We start from the raw sequence: 16,914 nt of genomic DNA on the forward strand, positions 1-16,914 counted from the left end.
ATCGATATATGTCCATTTTAAAGGGAACGCCACGGCAAAGGCGGTGTACACTCCCGTTTCAGATATCAAGGCACTCAAGGCACAGAAACTTAAGCAAAGCCGAAGAACCATTATGAAATTATTAAAACTTTTAAAAACTATTGTTTCGTTTGAAACTCGTTAGACTACAAAGCGATCAAACTCTTGTGTAAATAGTATTTGATTATGTTTAATCAAGAATTCGCCTGATACTTGACAAATTTTCAAAATCGATTTTCTTAAAGACGAGGCTTAAAAACAAAGAAACTATTCTTCGATAGGGGTTGAGTTAAAAAACTGTAAGCATAAAATTATTGTATAAATTATGGTAATTTTCTACATTGCTATAATTCTGTCAAGGTCATGTTAACCAATTTCCACCTTACACGTACATCGCAATTTTGCGTCTAAAATATAAAATTCCGATTGATTAAGGGGGTGTCCTGAATTAGAATGTTCTGAAACAACGTTTTTTTGTGATTTTTTTTAGAAGGGAAAGAAAGAAATGAAGTTATTGAATTTTGAGATATGGTTTTATATATATTTAACGAATACAAAAAAAATCTTTAAAGTAAAAAAAAAAAAATATAACAGATTTCTAAGCCTATTTCATGGGCTTCATGGGTTTCCCCAATCGGCGGGAAAGACCCACCTCGTCATTCTTGACCGAAACAAAAAACCAAAAAAGTATTAAATTATTATATATTTTTCTTCTCGATGAACTAAAAAAGTTCGTCAAAAAGTTTATTTAAATAATTGTTGTAGCACCTTAAAGTTTATTTTTTCTTTTCATAAAACACATTTTTTCTTTAAACCCGCCAAAATTTTTAATTTCATACTATTTTTTGCCTTTTTTTCTTAGTTCATCAAGAAGAAAAATATATAATAATTTAATCCTTTTTTAGTTTTTTGTTTCGGTCAAGAATTACGAGGTGGATCTTTCCCTCCGGTTGAAAACTGCAGCCCATGAAATAGTCTTAGAAATCTGTTATAATTTTTTTTTACTTTAAACAAATTTTTTGTATTCGTTAAATATATATAAAACCATACCTCAAAATTCAATAACTTCATTTCTTTCTTTCCCTTCTAAAAAAAGTCACAAAAAGACGCTGTTTTAGAACATTCTAATTCAAGACACCCCCTTAATCTTTTCCCTGCTGCTTCTGACGCTAACATTTGATGAATTCTAAGGACGGACGTGTACATTACGCAATGGTAAGAGTATAAGACAGAAGAAATTACATGACCGTTATGTAACTGAGTTACAGCAGCACGTGGGCTTATGAAACGTTGACAGCATACGGGGAAGTGTTCGATAATGCAACTGGACTTGTATCTTTAATTTCACTTTGAAGCCTCTCCGCACTAGTTAATTCGTTTAAGATCGTTTGAATTCGCCACTGCTTTTACCTACAGACGCTAATGGACGATCAGAGGGAATTACGTTCGTAATTGAAGTGTTCGGACAAAATTTCGGACGAGTAGTAAAGTCTTTAATTTTAGAAAACTAAAAGCTTGGTGTAATTAATGAAAAATCGTGGCACTTGAGGAAGCTATATATAAAACTCTGAGAATGATAACCTGATGATCTTATGGTTGCTATTTAATTTCTTCTCTTATATAATTTATTTTATTAGTATTTAAATGAGTTTACCTGTTTACTGTAATACTACGTTGCGTAACAGAATACATAAGTAGCCCATGTAATTTTTACTTGGCAATTTTCAGTCTAAAGATTTGAGACTAAAGCTCGAGTACAAACTAAACTTTGTTATAAATACAATACATCGTTATTAATTACGATATTCTATATCTATTCACTTAGAAATTGAAGGAAAGTGAAGTTTTATCGCATATTTTGTGGCATCTTTGATTTTCTTTATCCACAGAAAAATATCTAGTCGTTAAAATTGTAACAGCCTATGTAATATGACTTATCCAATACCTCGAGTTTCGAATCATTCCAAGAAAAAACACAAGCTAAAGTCTCAATCTTGATAATTATATGATACCAGACCACGAAATTCTCGAAGTAAGTTAAATACAAATTTCCCGCTCTAGACATAATTAATCGCGATAAGTAAATCGAACGACTCATACTAATAAGTTGCGTGTCTCACTTATATCCAGTAGGGTGATCCGTTTCCTCCTTTAATCGCCATTAATCGGAACAAACGAACGATACATACATTTCCAATCTCCTCGGAAGCAAATAAACACCGCAGACAAACACATACAATCTATCTCACGCTGCGATCGACAGCGACTCGATGAACCGATGAAATTACGAATCCTGGTAAACGCGAAGCTCAGCGTGAGATGTCTATTCGTTCAGAAGTTCTCCGTGATATCGTACAAAACCGTTAACCTCGATCTTCTTGCGATCGATAGAAAGTACGTCCGTACAGAGAACGCGCGATTAAAAACGCCGCGCGTCGTCCACGCTTCTGTCGAGCGGACACACGAGTTTCGTCCTTACCGTTTCTCTCGCTTTCTCCGGCAAAGGATCGTTCGTAGCAGGAAAATTTTGATCAACCGCTTCGCCTCGCTCGGTTTCATCAAGCACTTTGAGTATTCTTTCTCTTTTTAGCGTCGCACGTTCATTCAAAACACACGAACCGAGTCACGGATAAAAGTTACTGTTACTCAATTTGCCGCAGATATTGCTGAAAGCTTCTTTCAGTGAATCACAAGTAAAACTAAAGCGACAAAGGATCCTTTGCAAGGAACACCGTTCGCGTCCAAATCCGGACAGCTTCCAAAGAATAAACGTGTATCACAAAGACTTTTTATAAATGAAGATCGTCAACGTTATATAACAAGGTCAAATTAAAACTGTCCAATGTCCTTGTTTAATTAATCACGCCTATTTTCTACTCTACGAACACTGTAACCAACAAAACCAAAAAATCGCGCGCGATGCTTTAACAAATCTTCATCGAATGATCTTCGAAATAGGACACGTCCCTCTTCTTTTTCGTTTATTCAGAAAATGAATTTGAAGAGAAGCGTTCTAATACCGGTAAAAGAAGCAAAATACACCGGCTGACTGACTATCCGCGACACGAAGCATCTCAACAATGAGGGAGCCGTTGTTCGAGGCTCCCCCGGTCTACGGTTCCTCCTCTGCTTCCGGTCCCCCTACACGCTGACCGAAGCTATTGTTTAATATGGTTTGATACGTCGGCCATTGTGTAACGACGTTTTGCCATTAAGGACGCCCGTGTCATGGCCCGGACTGTGCATCCCAATGTCCAGTTTGTTCTCCGTTCTGTTCTTCCCGACGCACTACGTCTTTCCTCTATCCTTGTTCCACTCTTGAGGTCGCGATGTCGTTTCTGTTGGTCGATGCTGTTGAACCGTACATCGAGCCACGCATCACTAATCGGTAACCGTGCGCGTACATCCGGTCCTGTCATGAATTCACGAACCGCTGCTGACCTCACGTGCCTGCACAGCCAACACGTGGACACACCTGTCTCATAATTCTAAATCGTTTCATTCCTTCCGATTTTTTCACGTTTCTTCCGTCTTGGTATTTTCGAGAATTGCACGAAATTCTTGGATCGGATAACGCAAAAACTATGCGAAGTTTGGTTTGGGTAATCTAGATATTGGAGATGTTACAAGGGTAGGTTGCTTCCAAGGTCAGGTAATTTACAGATTAAGAACGCTTGGATCTTGTGATTTATGGATTGGATAATTTGGCGTCGTGAGTTGAGCGTTGCAAAGATTTTGCGAAGATTGAGTGCTCCGAGGATTGCGTGATTTAAGGATTGCTTGATTTTGTATCTGGGGATTGAAGAATTATGTAGTGTTTGGTTTAGGTAACTTAAGGACTGGATGATTTAAGAACTGGGCGATGCTTGATTTATATAATTTAAGGATTGGCTGATTTAAAAGTTGGTTTAAGGATTGGGAGATGCTTGGTTCGAGTGTTTCAAAGATTGAATAGATGATGACGAATTGGCTGACGAATGTGCTTCGATTGCTAATTGCTGTATAACGATTGAGTAAGCGTTGTTGTGTGTAGACGTAGGCTTGATATATTCAAATATTCTTCTTTTTCTGATAGAAAATTGCTTGCAATTGAAAATCGTAGGCAGTGACATTTCACAGATAATTACGATAGATCCATGCTTGTCCTCCACCTCCTCCATCCTTCAATTACCTCCTTTCATGACTAATTCCTCTTTCATGATTTATCAGAAAGACAATTCCACCCGTTACTCATGTCTCAAAACCCACGATTGTAATTTACCTTTTCATAGAAAAAATACACTATACAATGGGTACAAAAAGTGCATACTTTTATTTTCTAATGAATCATTTTTCTATCAAATCCTATATTTCATTCACATAGTTCAAACCTTTCTATTCGCATGAAAGTACTACTAAGTGAAAAAACTTAGTTTAATATATCTATGCTCAATTTATTAATGTATGTGTATATAAATACCATGATAAATGCAATGACGTGCAAATATTTCTTACGTTCATTGTATTTCAGAATATCAGAAGATCTTGCAGCAAACCATGCAAAATCAGTTTCCTCCGGAGCCGGCTTAGATTCGTTGGAATTCACGTGACCGACTGCTTCGTCATTCTTCTAAACGTTTCCTATATTACGTCGAGGAAGTGGAGAAGTTGTATAACTGTTTTCTCAACGCTCGACAAAATTTCAACGAACTCGTGCAAATACATTATGATTCGTGGCAGGTGTCCGGTCACATCAAGCGCATTCGTAAACGCCAGCCTGTGTTTCGTGCTGTCTAATCGGACGTTCGATCTCGTCCATGAGCCCGTACATTCGTTTTCAGGCAAAATGGAGCGTGTATGATGCACGGTCAGGGAAATGGATCCGATTAATGGCTCGTGAGCGGCTCACGAAAATTCCTTTTTTCTATATGTTTTATTTTTAATAGCAATCAGAATGTAACGTATTCTATAGGGTGAAGTGGTGTCTCAAAAAATTGCTACTCTTAATTCTCGTGACGAGGAATTCTCCAATGGCAAGATTCTTGTAGCCTTTCTTCGCGTCTATTGGGAAAATTTTGGAAAATGAAGAAAAATACGCTCGAAAGTATCCACGAGATTCGTGTCGGTGCATTCCTCGCGTTAATTGCCAGATTCCACGTTCTTGATTACCAGTTAGCGCATCGTAATATTCATTTACGATACCCACACCGGTGTTACATAATGCGAATGAAATCGTGGCCGCTTGTTGTGGGTGAAAAAATGTAATACATCTGATTGACACATTCACACAGTTATCTGATCGAAAATGAGCAAACTGGAGACTAGTTTGCTATTTATTTTATGCCATTAAACTCACGGTTTCGTGAAACCGTGAAGTAACGTTTGGATAAACAAACTTTTCGATTCAATGATTATTTTTAGATTGAGGTAGATTGCGGAAGGGAAAGTTTGTAAGAGACCTGCGTGGGAAATATCTATTCGGTGTACGTGAAATGTTTTTTAAATAAAATGTTAACCACGTAGTCTCTTCGAGACACCGTATTTATTCATGAGAAATATTGATTCCGGAATTTAAAAATTCTTCGAGTCGTCACGGTTTCTTTTTTAAATAATTTATGCATTACAAAGTTATGTAGCTAGGACAGACTTTTTTAACAGCGTCTTCAACCTTTACCAGATGTTAATGTGCTTCCAATAACCAGTAAAGCACAAGTTACTAAATTTCATCTCGTATAAAAACACCATACGAGTACTCTGATTATTCATGACGAAGTGATGATATTTATTAGAAATCTTCTTCCTTAATCTGATTTGATTTGATCGACAATAGAGCCAGATTTAATGTATTGATCGGTCAAATTCAAATTTTCATGATACATCTATCATTCAGAGAATTCGTGTATCATTTTTCTGTATTGTATCATTTCATACGGGATGTCAGATATACCGAACGCAGATCGGTTTTCAGCTTCGATCGTATGCATATTATCGTGGTTATTAACGGTACCAGATGTTGCTCTTCCGTTTTATGATATAACATACTCCCACATATATTCCGCGTTCGAATCTGTGAATTTGCACTGCACTAAATTTCCAGCAACGAGATTTTCAGTTTTGTAATATTATTTTCCTCTTCTACCTTGCAAATTTTGTACCATCGTTGAATCCTCGTGTTGCTTTTATCTCCATGCATATGTTAGTCGAATATCGTGTATGTTCATAGAAAATTCTTCAACGAAATTTCTAAAATAATTTGGTTTGTGAAACGATATTCGAAAATAATGCAATTTTAATGCTGCTAATAAACATTTCCTGAAGATTGCGTTTGATTTATTTCGGTGCTTAAACGAGTTGTTTACGTAACGTTCCCGCTTATTTGATATCACTGTGCCTAATTTACGAAGAATACAAATAGCTTTTGTCTCGCATACGAGGACTTTGAATCATTTAAAGCCCGGTCGAAGTCAATTGGCCGGTCAAGGTCGCTTTCCCCACTATATACATTTTACTTGACCACTTTCTGAACATAAATCAAACGTTTAACTCTTTCACAATATAAATACCAGATAAAATGATTCGAATATCCTACCGAATACGCTACTACAACATCAGTATTTTTGCAGTCATTTACTTATAAAATTATTATGTTATAAGGTTAGTCTAACATAATTATTTTTCTAAGGTTTTAAAGCTTTTTAGTAGATTTCTCTCAGAGACGAGTTTGTAGGTAATGGCTATGAATTAAATGTAAATTACTAAAATTTATTGCTCATGAAAATTCGAAACTACCTATATCTTGCATCAAGCCATTAGAGAAATGCCAAGACAAAGAAACAACTCTTTTCTACTGTTCCTCTTCTCCGTCGTTATATTATACTCTCAGAAAGTGACACGAATACATCATAATAGCAATAAGACAAGAACCGAAGCGACAGAATAATAATTACTTATGAGCAGATAATAATTATTCGTATAAAATAATAATCAAATAATTACTCATCTCGAAGAGACGCGAAACTTCTATCAACGAAAAGAAAGATTTCCCCTTTCAAGCTATTCCATTCGAATAATTAATCGCGTACCACGGAAAAAACTCGTTCCACGGTTCGGTTTGAATAATTGAAAAATGTCGAGGTTCGCGGCCCGATACACGTATAATATTTTCGCATCGTTTATTCGCGGTATCGGATCGGAATCGAGCGCCTCCGTGTCGACCCGGTCTCCTCCTGGAGTCGTTCTTCTCACGCGGTATCGCGGGACTATTGTCGCGACCGCTCGTGCACGCCAACGGTTCACATTCGTTAAGAAATTACTTCTTCATCTAGGTCACACTTACACGTTGTGGAACAATGAACTCTCATTAAGGCGGGCACATGGCATATACACGTTGACGCGCGATATCGATCTGTTCCGAATTATTAAAGGCAGAAAACGCGTCTGAAACGCGTCTGGATACGTCGCAACCGCGAACCACGCGCCGTGGCAGACGCGAGAGTTCCCCACGTTGAATTAATGGCACGTAACATTGTTACGAAAACGAACGTAATGGAGGAATGTCGCTATTGCAAGAAACTATACAGGGTGGTTGGTAACTGGTGGTACAAGCGGAAAGGGGGCGATTCTACGCGAAAAAAGAAGTCGAAAATATAGAATACAAATTTTTCGTTTGAGGCTTTGTTTTCGAGAAAATCGACTTTGAATTTTCGCTCGGTACGGGTGCACTTTATCACGTCTCGTTATAACGGATCTCACTGTAGATCGTTGTCTCAATGGAAAAATTAAAAAAAAAAATTTTTATTCTATATTTTTGACTTCTTTTTTCGCGTAGTATCACCCCCTTTCTGCTTGTACCACCAGTTACCAACCACCCTGTATAACTATAATTGAATTTCGATTTAGCTTCTTGTCTTGTGTTTCTATCGATGTTTCTGTGTCTTTATGCCTCTTTATTATTCAAGAGAAATTCAAATGTTCGTGTCTCTCTTGTTGCTCTATATCGTGTTATCTCGTCTATCGTCCCTTTTTTATTTTTGCTGCTGGTCGTTACAAAAGATTCTTAGCAAGGAGGAATCTGGTAAATTAAAATGGTACTTTCTACGATCTGTAATTACACAGTTGGTTAGTTTTAATGACTTGATTGATCGATAGCTCGCTTTAGGCGTGGCTTTTATGCAAGTTAATGATTGTATTAAGAATGGTCTTGTGAATGTTTTAATATTGTGCAGTCCATTGGCGCCGCTGTAGCGACGTAATGAACATTATTATATTTATAGTATAAAATACTATATTCGCATTTTGAAACTCTTTTTTCTTCTTTCTAATATTTCACCATAGAAAATTCGCTGTTTAGTTTACTAATAATCGTAGAGGTAATCGTGAAACTCGAAAGTAAGTAACAGTTAGTCCAATTAGTTGAGTAATAATACGACACGATAGAATTATTTCAGTGTTCAAAAAACGAGTATCGCAAGTGCTGCGCAAAATAAAACGTTCGACGAAGCTTATCTTGGATTATTCATGCCACAAATACGCAATTAGCCAGCGATTAACTGATTACGTGGGTTTTCACGTTGTAGACTAAGTATTCGGAGATAAATTATACTTGTTGCATAGACTGTACCATTTCAAACACCGTGTATACTTTAACGGGTGAATACCACTATTTATGGACATTAAGACTACGATAATATGCAGAAAATGACACCTCGCACCAAGCACCTACGTACACGTGTACTGGCCATAAATTCGTCAAGAATTAAGAAACCGATGAGTACCATCTTTATGAACCGTTCGAAATACTTAAAATTTCAAAATAACTCGTAACTATTATTAGACTTGCAGTGTCATAAAAATTTTGTGCTGACGATGTTTTTCTATTCGGAATATGAAACCAAATTATCGTGAAACTAGAATTTTGTTCTATAAAACGATCGTTAGGTTTTAATTTTCATAAAAATCGAAGTTTCAGCGAAGAAAAGAATAAAGAGTAAGGTGAGGCGAAACTTTGGCCACAATATTCTTTCACTCGGAATATTCTTCTCGATATTCTGAATGGAACTATCGCGAACATGAGTTTTCGTGTGCTCTTCGCTCTTCGCAATGGAGCCTCGATTTTTGTCATCCCCCGTATCTTGAGAAATCACCGAAATATAATTTACCGTGTGCTCGAGGGGAAAAAGGAGAATGTGAACGACACTCGTCAGACTGGTCAGAACAAGAGAGAGTAAATAAAAGCAAGCCCTGCATACCGAAGTTCGTCGTACGCATACGCATATATACGAACGTCTTCGTTTATAAACACGGCCACGCGCGTGTCTATAGGGTATTAAAAAAGTTGAGGCTCAATTTTGCGTATAGAGATAATTAGTGTGAAAAAAGAGCCGCTGATAAACTTTCCAACGATTTTTTTCCACTCGTTATTCACAGCTTTGAAAATCAATAAAAAAAATATAATCTTTATTGCCATATTTAGTATAATGCGTAAAAGGTTCGCGTTTTCTTTAATTTCTTTTTTCCGGTACAACAATGATAATCTCGTGAACTTTCAGAATGGTGTCGCGATTTTAACAAAATGGATAATGAAAGTATCTGATACATTTTCCTGTTGAAATATTTGACCTACTTTTTATTAAATCTTTTTATTCAAGTTTTACAGATTCTTTTGGAATTATCTTACCATGTTATTGATATGTGTATCAAATTAAGTTTGCATTCTTACTGCGTTAGATAATGTTCGTTGAACTATTCGATCAGTTACGGAATTTTTAAGGGTTCGTCGTTTATTTATTATATTAGATGGTACCGTTTATCGTTTCATAAATTATATGCGAATACGATTATTAAAACTTATGTAACAGTTCGAATCTCTTTATTTAGTTGTGAAAATAGCCAGTGAGCAATGTGTTCAACTACCCTGGAACCAAATTTTTCTCGATTCCAAAGAGATATACAATCTTCCGCACACACATACGTACAGTGCACAGGCATACAGATATAATACATGTATCTCGAGAATCATAATAACTTGGACTAATTATGGAAATAACTAATCTACGTGTCGAGTTATCTTCGAATCAAGTTTATCAAAAGTTCAAAGGAATGTTCAACGATTTTTAGACGTAATAAGGCGAAAAATATCGGTGCATACGCGAGTCATAACGGCCAAAGATTCTTCTCGAAGGCCTTTGGCCGGACTACTTTGGCCAGGAACTCGAAACGTCGAGCGCGAGTCTCGTTTTATATCGGCTCGGAACGAAGAAATTCCAACTGGATCGTTAAGAAACCAGCTTCCCAACTCCGCTCCTCGTTACATCCACTATCTTTTCCTGCAAAAGTGTCAAGAGAGATCTAAAATAACGATTCCTCGGCGATGATCGCGGGTCCGCGGCTCGCGAAAGTCGTTCACCTAATCGGTTCTTGCTTCGAGAACCATTCGAAAAAAGCTTCAAACACCGATTGCCGTGTAGCTATTGCACGCCTCTGTGCAGGTGGATCCGTGTGTCGTGAACACAGGTAGACAGCTTTATGGCCGAGCAAATGTGTGACGCGTGTACAGGCTGTACAGAAAAAAGGGAACGCCCCGATACTCGAATGATATCTATTCGAATCATTTGCATAAAATGCTGCTTAAATAGAAGGTGACGAATTGTATTTTTCGTTGATTTCTTTACTTTAATGTCACTTTATGGTTGAAAGTGTTTTTTCCCTCTCTAACCAAATTATTGTCAAGGTTATTAACATTTTTACCTAGTGTTCCTTTCCTTCTGTTTATTTCTTCAGGACAATATTCGCTGAATTATATGATCTTTGTTTTCCTTTCTGATTAGGAGATTTTTTTTTATTTTCAATGTTGTCGATATTCCTCGGTAAAGATGTTTTTTATTCTGTTCATCCATTAGAGATCACTCAATAATTTCATTTGTTTTGCCTGATCAGATCATATCTTTATCTTCAAAGTCATCGATATTCTTATCCTAAAGACGTTGTTATTATATTTGTGCATTAACGACAATATTGGAATTCTGTTTGTTTCTTCTGATTAAATAATTTTTTTTACTTTCAAGGTGATGCATATTCTTTAAAGAAATTATTGTAATGTTTCTATATCGCTCAGTTTCTTGTAGCTGTGACATTTATTCCATTATCCGAAGCGTCCTACTCGATTACATTATTTTTTATCCTCAACGTCGTTATTATCTTGTTCCTAGAAACGTTTCTACGTTGTATTTATTTCTCGCAAATAAAATTTATCCAATTACTTGAAGCGTCCATTTTTTCCCCTTTCCGACCAGCTACAAATTTCTTGACGTTGCCAGGTTATCGATGTCTTTTCACGCGTGAAAATTATAATTAGTTCCGCATACAATAGGCAAACAATTGCCGAAAGACAATAGGCAATCTAATCTCCGTAAATATCTCATAATCCAAGAGATAGTAGTCCTCGCTATCTCGGTTTTGAAATTGGTGTATCAGGTGATGCCAGATTTCGTGGCTTTCCAATTAAAGACATCTTCGAAACTGTGTTGAATCGAAGGAAACCGACGAAGAGCGTTGTTACAGCTATGGGAACAGAGAAAATCGAGATACCAAGATATGAGATTATCTTCTTCTCTTTTCCTATTAGATTCTAGGCGGTTTGTCTATAAAAACCGGGAATGAAACGCAACGCAAGAAACAGCCTAATGAATATTTAAGTCACGCGTAGCGTGATGTTTCTCGTAACTCTTCAAGATGCATTAACGAAATCATCGTGGCAAGTTTCATAATAGATATAATCTATCGAAGACGGGGAACGCCAACCGCAGGAACGCGTATCTCAAAGAGAAAAGAAATATTCGACAAATACTTGAAAGACGGGAATTGAAAATACACTAACCTCGTTTAGGATCTTTTTTTGAAGCTTTCTAATGACACGACTTTTTTTCTTATCGAATTCGCTATGTATGAAACTAATTGACGTAGTATTAATATATCTATGGGTGAATTTTCTGATTGTAGCCACCTATTCTATCTTGAGAAAATTCTCGATTATTTAAAATTCAAGTCGATCAGCCTAAATTTAGGAATTGTTTACGTGCGAAAGAATTTTATCTCAGTATTTATATCATAGCAGATTAGTATCTTGTTTTTTTTTTTGTCTTGAATCGCGTAATAATCGATGTACTCATGGATTACGTTGCATAAAAGCGGCATGTCTCTATGTGAATACACGAATAATATTTGTGATTCTTGTCAAACTCGACGATCATTGGACGTTGATCCTCGTTGTTGTCACGAGGATCAGATACGCTTTATGATCGATGAGTTCGTTTCGATAGAAACTTATCACTTTTGGTATACGTTTCACGATGAAAATGTTGCATACGATGCTAGTAAAAAGAAAAAAAAAATGCAAAAAGTGGTAGAACGAAGCGCCGTTAAATGGAAAGAAAACAAATCGATTGGAATTCGGTATCTAAACGCGATTTCTAAATTTCTTGAGTGATCGATATTATTATGTATTTAAAATCTGAAATAAAATCAACAGAAAATTCAAGAAAATCGTTCGTGTGTGAAGAACGAGGAGAAGACGAAGAAGAAGAAGTACTTCAAAGCGCATCACAAACAGACGAAACATGTGCATAATGTGCACTCTACGTCACGCGCCATTAACGCCTATCTGCGATATCTTCAAGGCTCGAAAGCGTATTTTTTCGCCGCCGTGACCAGAAGAAGCTAAAGCAGGTTCTAAGAAAATATAATCACCGCACGAACCGTATATTTATGAAATTGAATAATATATCAATGGAGATTAACAATCGGAATCGAGGTGCTCGGCCTACTTTTACCGCGTTGCGTTCTCCATTTTGGTCCATCGGTCAGGAGATCTCTTTTTCGAACGATTGAAGTATTTATTAATATCAAAGAAGGCTACGCAATTACTTACTAAATAATAACATTAACTAAGACGACTGTATCAAAATAATCGTGTGAATATTGTTTTACATTTATATATTTATAGGATACACGTAACTGTGGTCACCAATACCTTATCAGCCCTATCAAATCTAACGATAAATAAAGAATAATAATATTTAAAAATTGAAAGGGAACCACATTTAGTGATCTTCACTTCACGCTCACCCCCCGAGAATTGGAAAATCTTTCTTTTAGAGGAATCAAATGAAAAATTGAAAGAAACGATCGAAAGATCTTTCCTTACAATTATCCAGACTTGTATTGTCAAAGATAAATGGAAAATGAAACAACAAATCAAATGAAACAACAAATCAAATGAAAACTGCACTTACCCCCTAAGGACACCACTGTAGATCAGAAAACAAATACCAGAAGCAACACCAGCCACCACTAAACTCATACCAGGCGACATCAACATTTTTCCATTCATTGAACAAGCCTCTCGAATCGAATATCAATCGATCGGGCGGTGTCTCTGTTCAACGACGATAGGATTGACGTTTAATTATAGCTGATGGATCCACTTGACTGTTCCTTGCACGCTGATCGCTATCGAGTCCATTTTTCTTCCCTTTGCCGAAGGTTGACGAGATAAAAAAGAAAAAAGTCTTCGAAACTCTAGCTACTCGAATCTGTTAGTACGAGTTTGTTAGTCGAAGATGCTCCGAGAAATTTTTGCCTTCGTCTCTCTGCGAATATTTGGAAATATCCTCGAGAAACTTGGAACAACTTCTATACAGACACTGCTGACTCTGATGACTGATTCTAGTTATTTGATCGAGTTTCACGATACGCTGCAACGTTCTGGTTATCTGATACAGTCGATAAATACTTCTCGATCGAACTCTAACGATATCGAGCCGAACTGATTGAGGAAATGCAACGACTTGTTGTTGTTGGTTGATCTTTAAAAGGAGATCCTCAGGCTGTTTGAATCTTTTCAGAACTTAATGATACAGATCCGGATTATTGCAGTTTCTTTCCTCCTGCCTGATGCCTATTCAGTTCCTTAAATAAATCTCTGCTTCATCTACCGTCTTTTCCCCTTTTTCTTTTTTTAAGTTAGATTATATAATTTTTTTTTTTAAATCTCTTCAGTTCGATTATTCTTGTAAATATTTCTTAAGTAAACGTCCGTCTCATCGCTGTTTTCAAAAATCAATAGACAACGTATCGCGTTTGAAGATTCTTTTCAAACGAAGTTCGATTATCGTAATTTATTTTTTTCTTCATATTCGTCTAAATATTTAACTCGGTTCCTTAAATTAGCCTCTGTTACGTTACCGCTGTTGGAAATTAATAAACAGCGTGTCACGTTTGAAGATTCTGAAGAAAGACGTTCAAAGATCGAGTTTCTCGAACTAAGGGGAATTTTGAATATCCGCCGTGGGATGTCGGCACTTTCACGCACTTTTCACGCTGGAAATTTGAACAGCGGGCCGATGATACCGTTATTAGATCGGTAACTGGTATGCATCCAGGAGATGTGAGCGGGCCGCACGATAAGATTGAACTGAAGCAGAGCTAAAGTCCCCGCATGTAGACACACGTGCACCTTCTCAGCATCGTTGCGTACCACGCTAACGCGTTATTCCATGTCGACACTTAGCTTCCTCTAGGATGCAGCTGTCCAATGGAATAGCTGCATTTTCCATGTAAACGTCGATATTTGCAATTCGTTTCAGTTTTAACCTTGCATCTCTAGTCGAACTTTGGAATTACTTCTTCTAGAATATTTTTTCAAAAAAAAAATGAAACCTGGAACAAGTTATTCCATCATTTATGTAATAGCTAATACGTTTAAAAACGAAGAAAAATAACGAAGATTATGACAATACAATTTTTTCCTAAATCATATTCTTATGTAAACTCGTTTATGGCTTCTATCTTTTGAAATATTTGAGTTACATCTATAGAAGATTAATTTTTCAAGATCTTTTAATAGAAACGGATGGAAGATTGATTTAATAATCTTCATAAATTAGTTGGTAGTTGGTCGTTTTCTCTTTCACAGATTCGAGGCGAATCAATTAACATAAGAATCATAACGGCGCTTGAAATAGCGGGAAATATTTCCTGAGAAAACGACCGAAGAAAAAGCTACGCGGTTATTATGTAACTTTTATCTAAGTCGTTAAGTCGGTATTGTCTCGGTCCATGTCGCCTGCAAACAAAGTGAAAATCATTCGCCTAACAAAGTACACAGCATTGAGAGCGAAATATGATCGAACTCGCTCGTAATTTTTCATTTCACTTTTCTACGGAGACTTCGTGTCTGATTCGATTATCTTCCTGTGTTGTCATACGGCTTGCAAGTTACGTAATATGTGGAAGATCATTTTAAGTATTATTTCAATACGCTTATTACTTTGTTATATTTTACTTTTTACGATATTATTTTATTTATGCACTATTACTAAAAAAAAAACGTCCTTATAACAGTTATTAGTTCTGTTTCTTTCTTTTAAAAATAGACGTATAGTGCTTATATTAGTATCGTAAATATAATTGCATATGTACAATTTCCATCGCGATAATTTTAATTGTTAGATAAAGATATGTTAGTAATTTCGATTAGTGGCGAAGAAATTTCGAAAATTTGGAGATCTCTGTAGGAGAAATTCGGAATTGCAGAATTTGTTTTATCGTTCCTAGTGATAAAACAGACGTTCTGTTTGGTGACGCTTCGTGCACCTACCATTGGGCTAATAGAATTCGTACCTCGTGTACGTGGTTGCCTATAACTTAGGCGCGTCTGGCTAACGCCGTCGGTAACCATTAACCAAACTGTGTCGAATAGGACTTTTCTACTTCAACCAGGCGACAAAACCAACAGAACTCTACTATTCTTCCAACTTCATTTTCATCATTTTTCCAATTGTATCCTTTGCTATTCATCTAATTTATCCTCAATTTATTCCCACGTACACATAAGACAAAACTTAGGCACAAGTGACATTTCACTTTTCTATAGTTTCCTCAAGTTTCAATTGAAAATTTTTAGCAATTAAGAACCTATTGGATAATAAAATAGATATGTTAATAAGTAACCTGGATTTTTTTATAGTTATGGAAATTCTTAAAATTCTTTAAAAATTAAAAAAAGGATTAAGATGGACAAAATAGATGAATAGGTATTATTTTTGCAAAGAGAATTAACTTATCAAACTTAAACATTACCAAACTGTCAGTGTCTTAAATATTCTCATTTGATTGAAACATTTATTACCAGTGTGGAGATTTTTATTATCAAGAAAGAATTCTTTGACATTTTCAAAGTCAAGAGCTGACTAATAACAAGTGCATTCTACTATGACGCAACTCGATTATTTTTCTTCTACTGCAAACTTGTTCTGCGGTAAAATGATTTGTTCCCTGTAATAGTTTACTCCGCTTACGTGGGAGATCTAAAGTGCAGAAATCACTAAAATACAAAGACAAATATTATCATGCGCAATACAATGAAAGCTCTGGTGGCTACTTCAGGCAAAGGTTAAGAGATTTAGAGACAATCAATAGGAAGGATGAACCTCTGTATGCGATCTCATTATCATATTAAGCACGTTCGAATTCAATCATCGGCTCAATAAACATTCGTATTTTAACAGCGTATTCAATCCCTTGAATCGAAAGTGTTGATTTCAATATAAAATCATTCGTTTCTTAGTAGAAAATAGGAGTCGTTGATATCAAAAAACTACGTTTTTATTCCATCTATGCGACAGATAATCTTATCGATTCTTAATTACAAGTCCTTCTGATAAATCAAAATATTGTTTAACTCGTGAAAAATAAGGAAAGTAATCTGCTACAGCTCTTTTACTTTTCATTGATTTAAGAATTATGATGTAATAATTGTTACAAATAAGCCACTTTGTAGCAAATATAATTTCTACAATTCCCATAATAATATTGTGAACAAGATAATTCAGTAAAAATAATAAATACGCAAGGAAAGAT

At 36.1% G+C, this 16,914-nt stretch overlaps 1 protein-coding gene and 1 long non-coding RNA gene across 6 annotated transcripts in view; one reads left to right on the plus strand and one right to left on the minus strand.

The window, feature by feature from the left end:
* The window catches only part of LOC138186541 (uncharacterized protein DDB_G0283697), a 56,958-nt gene extending 42,660 nt beyond the window's left edge, over positions 1 to 14,298 (minus strand). For 4 of the 5 annotated variants that reach the window (XM_069126522.1, XM_069126524.1, XM_069126523.1 and 1 more), the window contains exon 1: positions 13,287 to 14,298. In XM_069126522.1, coding sequence (XP_068982623.1) covers positions 13,287 to 13,384 — 98 coding nt within the window. In that variant the 5' untranslated portion in view covers positions 13,385 to 14,298. Of the gene's footprint in view, positions 1 to 2,497; positions 2,670 to 13,286 lie in introns of those variants that run through there. The other variant, XM_069126520.1, reaches the window with a different exon arrangement.
* On the plus strand, positions 12,319 to 13,252 carry LOC138186554 (uncharacterized). Its single transcript, XR_011174917.1, has 3 exons — positions 12,319 to 12,447; positions 12,524 to 12,883; positions 12,998 to 13,252. It is a non-coding gene; the product is annotated as an uncharacterized LOC138186554 (long non-coding RNA).
* Positions 14,299 to 16,914: the final 2,616 nt, after the last annotated feature.

Source organism: Bombus flavifrons, chromosome 13, assembly GCF_040668555.2.
Source record: "Bombus flavifrons isolate JBK064 chromosome 13, iyBomFlav1_principal, whole genome shotgun sequence".
In the NCBI taxonomy this organism is placed as follows: Eukaryota; Metazoa; Arthropoda; class Insecta; order Hymenoptera; family Apidae; genus Bombus; species Bombus flavifrons.